Raw genomic sequence first — 6,271 nt, forward strand, 5'->3', positions numbered from 1 at the left:
CAAGTTTGTGGAGTGGCGAAACCGGCCTGCAGCGATGCCTGGCGAGCTGACCGGCGACGAGTCGGGGTTTGTGGAATTAGGGAAGTGAGAGACGATGATGGCTTGGATTTCTTGGATCCGTTTCTGTCAAACCCAATATTGCAGACTTGGAGATCCTCTGAGATGGAGAAGAGGAAGGAGGCGAGAAGCAAAGCAAGCAACACGAGGTGAAGCCTGAGGTGAAGAACAGAAAGGGAGGTGAAGCGGTGAATCGAAGAACAGAAACACGAGGTGAAGCGAAGAACAAAAACGGGACTACGAATCCCCTCGTTTTTGGTGGCTCTCGCTAAGCCCACCTAGGGCAGGATTTAGTCGGCACGAGTCCGGCTTAATCCCATTAAACACAATCCTAATTTACACCAAACACTGGACTACTAATCCTAACTAAGTAGTCCAATCCAGTGAAACTTAATCCGGCCAAACAAACGCGCCCTTATAGTATTTGGGCAATGCTATGGATTATATAGAAGTGCTAGGAGAAACAATAAATGTTATAAAATACATTTCATAGTTTATTTTTTTTTATAGCAATTGAAAAATGCTATAGAAAGTGTAAACTTTCTATACAATGGTCTAGTATAGCATTGGCAAAAAGGGTGAACTGTCGATTTAGTCTTTAAATTATCACCTCATTGAAAATTAGGTCCCTAAATTATGTTTTTTTAGAAAATTTAGTCATTGAATTATAAAAAAAAAACTGCCAATTACATCCTTAATATTATATTCGAAGTTACTATAATCAATTTTTGGTCAATTTAAGTCACATTACTTGCATGTGATACATATTGGAGGGTAGATTGGTAGTTTTTCATAAAGAAGTAGTATATGGAGTTAACTTTAGAGGGTAAATTGGTAGTTTTACATAAGAAATAGTGTATAACTTTAGAGGGTAAATTGGTAGTTTTACATAAGAAATAGTATAAGTTAACTTTGGAAGGTAAATTAGATGTTAGATTCGCAACCTATATGAAAGGTGAAGGGCTTTTAGGTGAGAAAATGACGGTATTACACTCTAAAGTGTGTTAAGTGACTTAAGTTGACGAAAAATTGGATAAAATAGCTTGAATATAATAGTATGGATGAAATTATCAATTTTTAATGAATTTAAAGACTTATTTTACTAAAAAAATAATTCAAGGACCTAATTTTCATTGATGTGATAATTCAAGGACTAAATTGACCCTTCACCCTTGGAAAAAATATGAAACACTTGTATAGCATTTATTGAATGCTATAAAAAGTGGTTTGTGGTGTGACAACCGAACTACCCGTAATGAATTTCTTGCTCTAGATAAAACCAATAAAAATAATCAGAACTGTACGTTGTCTTGATAGCTCACTAAATCTCAGCAGGAGTATATGTAATGTAGTAATTCTTCAAATGATGTCGTTATTTTAAGGAAAGTACATACTCTATCGTGGAATGCATTCCCCAATATGCACTCATGATCAAATTATCTATTTTTATGTCTCCTCTTATTGACCGTCTTTGCAAAATATTAGATTGATTGAAGGAGAGATAAAAAATGAATGGATAATATTTCTTCAGTGGTCATAATTTGATTGTATTTCTTGGTATTTTCAGGCTATTTTAATTGCAAAACATATTGGCACGAGTTCTAAATAACTATTGGTTGTAATATCTCCCTCTCATTGTCATGAGACAATGTTAACCTCGTATTTTTCTTTCCAGAAAGGAGATCGAATTACCAAGTTGCAGCAAGGAAGCTGTCCGATGAACTAGAGAACGTGACAGTTAGCCGAAGACAAGACTATACCGAATTAAAAAAGGCGATCGGGAAGCAACCAGTCGCTTCTGGCGAAGCTTCCGTAAGGCCGACCACTACATGGTGGAGAGGTGTCCAACTGGCGGTGGCATGCAAACTTATATATGCCTTTCTTTGAGTGTATTAATTTGTAATTGCCAACACTTTCAGGTATTGTACTTGCAACAAACCACCATTAGTCAGGTACCATAAATTTATCCAAATTTTTACATCGTATACAGGTTGTTTATCAAATGGAAGAAGATCAGAAGCCATTTGTAACTCAAATTTTGTATAGTTCATATATCATAAGTATACTTTCTCAAACAACTTTCACAAGTCTCCTTTTTTTTATTGGTCAATCAATAACAACAAAAAGGTCGAGTATCAAAAGTTTTCCTTTTCTGACATGTTAACTGTTAGAAAATCACTAGATCCTAAAAGTTTAAGTTGTCATAAAATGGATCAACAATGCATATCAAACTTACCCCACTTCCTTTCTCACTTGCATGCTAATTCTGCACGTGGCGGGGCAAAGCAATAGGGTAAGAGACATGTTCACTAAATTGTAAAAATTTAAGTTGTCGTAAAATAGGTCAATAATGTGTATCAAACTTACACCATTTCCCTTCTCACTTGCATGTTAATTCTGCACGTGGAGAGGCAGACCAATAGGTAAGAGGCACAAACATATAAGTGCAGTGCCGTACCACCCTACACATTGCAAAGAAACAAAGAAATTGCAAACATGAATTGAGCTCATGACCGACCTCTTGCAAAGAAGGCTCTGATACTACGTTAGACAACTAGACTTAAAAAACTAAGCCGTTAAAGATGAACCAACAATATATTTCAAGCTGACAACATTCTCTTCCTCACTTGCATACTAAACCTGCACGTGGATAGTCATACCAATAGGGGAAGAAAGACAAGCATATGGGTGCAACACCCACCATACACTGGCATGACTAACAAACAAGTTGAAAACAAGAATCGAACTCTTGACTAATTGCAAAGAAGACTTTGATAATATATTAAACAACCACAAAATGTCAACATTTTAGAGTCAAGTTACTCTGATACCAAGGGTTAGGTCAGAGTCTTGTTCACAATTGGAACAATCGAGTTGGGGGAATGACTCTGATACCATGTCAAGATTTTAGAGTTACGTTTGCAACCCACTATTAATAATACCGATATTCTTCTAGCTTTACAACCAACACATGCCGACATGTATTAAGTTTTATCACTAAAGGCCTTAATATTATTAGTAGTGGTAACATTCATTTATAAATAATAATATATTTTATCAAATTTCCGATGATTGTATTCTTGAACACTAAACTCTTAAAACTTAACCTATCAGAGAAAAGGCCAACAGTGTGTACTAAGCTTACAATCACAATGTCCACATTCTATTAAATTAGGTGCACGCTCTTAATTGGTTCTCAACTTAAACAGAATTGACAGCACTTGGAAGAAGAGAGAGAGAGAGAGAGTCTTCACTTGCAATTGCAAATGCCAAAGTTTGGAGCCTAGTAGGAAGCCCTCTCTGTACTAATCTCATCCCTAATTCCTAGTTCCTAGACAAGTACTTGGATCCTTTCTTGTTAACACTTGGATCACTATAGGCTACAGGCTATTGTTTTAGATCCAAGGATGTTGAGCACCACCACAGGCCAAAAAAGGAAGATAAGACACCAATGAGGTTGTGGTCCTCTGTATTGAAAAATTATAGAGAGGAGGAATAACCCCTGAGCCTAAAGTGGGGACCACATATGGGACCCATCATTTATGCATCTGACCTGAGAGAGCATTGTCACTCCTCTGTTATTCTTTTGCTGGATTGATCTTGTGTGAAGCAATTTGTATCCTCAATTTTGCTTAAGCATGAGTTAGGATCCATATTTCATAGTCTTGAAGAATGTAAAATCCTACGTCGGAAATATGATAAAATATAATATAATATAATGCCGAATTGTGAAGGTGAGTAAGTTGGAAACAGTGTCACCATCGATGTCGATTAGTAGCCTCTTATGCAATAATTCAAATGAGGCGAAAGGAAGAGGGGAGGTTCAAACTTTCACCTCAGCGTCGGATTAATGCTTTTAACCACCAGAGCTACAAACATAACCATATAGTTGTACCAAATTATTCATAAATTATAATTTTGCTCCATGGAACTTCATACTTTGGCCATCATATTCATAAACATCAGTGATCACTAAACTTTAGTTTACTTCTAATTATAATAATTACAATTTTTTGGCCTGTTTCTTTTTCGGTTTCACAAGCTGTGAATCTCTAGAAACATTCTTAGGGGCCTGCAGTGTCTTCTTGCAGCTCATGATTCGTAAGCTCTGCCTTAATATGTCAATCTCTCTTTCCTTCTTAAAATGGTCATGCTCCATTGAAGCTATTTTGGATTTTAGAGAGGCAATCATTTCTTCCTTGGCTTTGAGCTCTCTCTTTAGCTCTTCCACACTGTCTTCTTCCTCTGCCTTCCAATGCAGCCCATTTCCTGCAGTAAATACCAAATGTCCATTATAAATGATATAAAGGCTCTTTATCCGAAAGGATTTTCATTTTTTGGTAAAAATGGAGGCTAGTTGTAGGGCTCATTTCACGTCGAATTTCAATGATTGGAACCGTCTATTTTGTAAGTCTCGATTCATAGATCATCCTTACAAAAATTCATTTCAATCCGAAACCATTTGCCTATTTAATTACCACAATGGAGTTTCAATGTTTCTTAGTAAACAAAGTGTTCGTCAATTTCTTTGAACTCAATTAAATGTCTCAAATATTTCCGATTTGGCTAATATTATAGTTTGGATCATTAAAGTACAACATTTTTCATAAATATATTTATCTATCTATGAATTAAAAGCACATTAGTGAAGAATTATTAAGATAAAAAGCACATTTATGATTCATTTTTCTTGTGATGAGAAGAAAAATAATCAATGACTTTAGACGAAGGAAAAGCCTAAGACCCACCGACTGCTAAACTATGATGTTGGTTATCATTAACAATAATATAACTACGAAAATCGCCATCATAATTTCTTAGATACAACTGTTTTGTCCTAAAAAAGTGAAAACTGAGTGTCGCTGGAACAAATTGTGATAAAAAATTGCTATCATTTTTCTGTAAGTGTTAATTATTAAAGTTTCCAGCTGAGAGAGAGAGAGAGAGAGAGAGAGAGAGAGTTACCAGAATGTGTCCTCTGAATGAGATCATCAAGCTCCACCTTAATAGCCAGATAAAGTTGCTTCCACTTTTCCACTGTCTCATCCCTCCTTGCTCTTTCCTCCTTCATTTGCTCAGCCAAGAAAACACTCCCCAACAACACTTCCCACTCTTTACCATTATTCTCCCCACCACCACCACCAACTCCACGACCATCACCTCCACTGCCACCGCCAACACTACTCTTATTATTATTCCCACCTCCGACCACCATAACCCCACCACCACAGTCCTCCATTCCCCTAATCCTCTCCTCCTTCTCCTCCACCACCTTCCTCAGCATCTTCACTTCCTCCCTCATCTTCTTCTTCTCTTGCTTCCACTCAGCCTCCTTGAATGCAAACACCATCATGTCCCTCTCATATGCTGCACTCTCCTTCTTCCTCTCACACACCATCTCACTCATCTCCTCTTGAATACTCCTCACCTTTTCTCTCAACCCACCAGCATTTTTCTCACTTAAATTACCCTTCTTCTTGCTCAGAAACCCGCCCATCTACCAGTGATTTTCACACTCCCGCTTTCTTTTTCAGAGAGGACCCTTTCTGACATCGATTTTATCCAAGGGAGGGGGTTGTTTCAGAGGCTTCTCCTCTTGCTCTTCCACTTAATGAGAGCTGTGGTCTATTTTTATAAAGGGACATGCTAGTTAGGTGCGCACTCACTCTCACACAATGTTAATAATGTTTGATGGAAGAAGCATCAACGAGCCAATGAGTGAGGCTCGTGAAGAAGACTAGTGTCTTGTATGCTAACATTATTTGATGATTTTTACACAGATATGGGACACACATGATCTGTATGCAAATATAATTGGATTATTCCCAAAGTCACATGCAATTTTCTTATTTAGGAGCGTGGGTTCTTTATTTCAAAATCTATGATTGTTTGGTCAATATTTTGCCAGCTACTTTTAAGTCAGCATAAGCCCCTAGTACCCTCAGATAGCATCTATATACAGTTTGCATTCGTACCATTTGGTTCAAAAACATTTTTTTTGTTTGGAAACTATTTGGTTCAAAAACTTTAAGCAAATTATTGTGTGCATTGAAATACAGCCACCTGATATAGCATTTCGCTTCTGTTTTAACACGTGTTTTAAGTGCTATTTCTCTACAACAAATCATGTAAAATTAATATTCATATATCATAATTTTATCTCCATAATTTATTAAATAAAATAAACCAAATAAGATAAAATACTTATCTTTTG

At 36.6% G+C, this 6,271-nt stretch overlaps 1 protein-coding gene across 1 annotated transcript; it reads right to left on the reverse strand.

The window, feature by feature from the left end:
- Positions 1–3,943: 3,943 nt before the first annotated feature.
- Positions 3,944–5,687, reverse strand: LOC137732556 (uncharacterized). The gene is made up of 2 exons (XM_068471873.2): positions 5,023–5,687; positions 3,944–4,326 (listed from the first exon to the last, which is right to left on the reverse strand). The coding sequence occupies exons 1-2, from the start codon at positions 5,552–5,554 to the stop codon at positions 4,061–4,063; spliced, it is 798 nt and encodes a 265-aa protein (XP_068327974.2). The 5' UTR covers positions 5,555–5,687; the 3' UTR covers positions 3,944–4,060.
- Positions 5,688–6,271: the final 584 nt, after the last annotated feature.

The sequence above is a fragment of the Pyrus communis genome, chromosome 16 (assembly GCF_041283825.1).
Source record: "Pyrus communis isolate YQ-2024b chromosome 16, ASM4128382v1, whole genome shotgun sequence".
NCBI lineage: Eukaryota > Viridiplantae > Streptophyta > Magnoliopsida > Rosales > Rosaceae > Pyrus > Pyrus communis.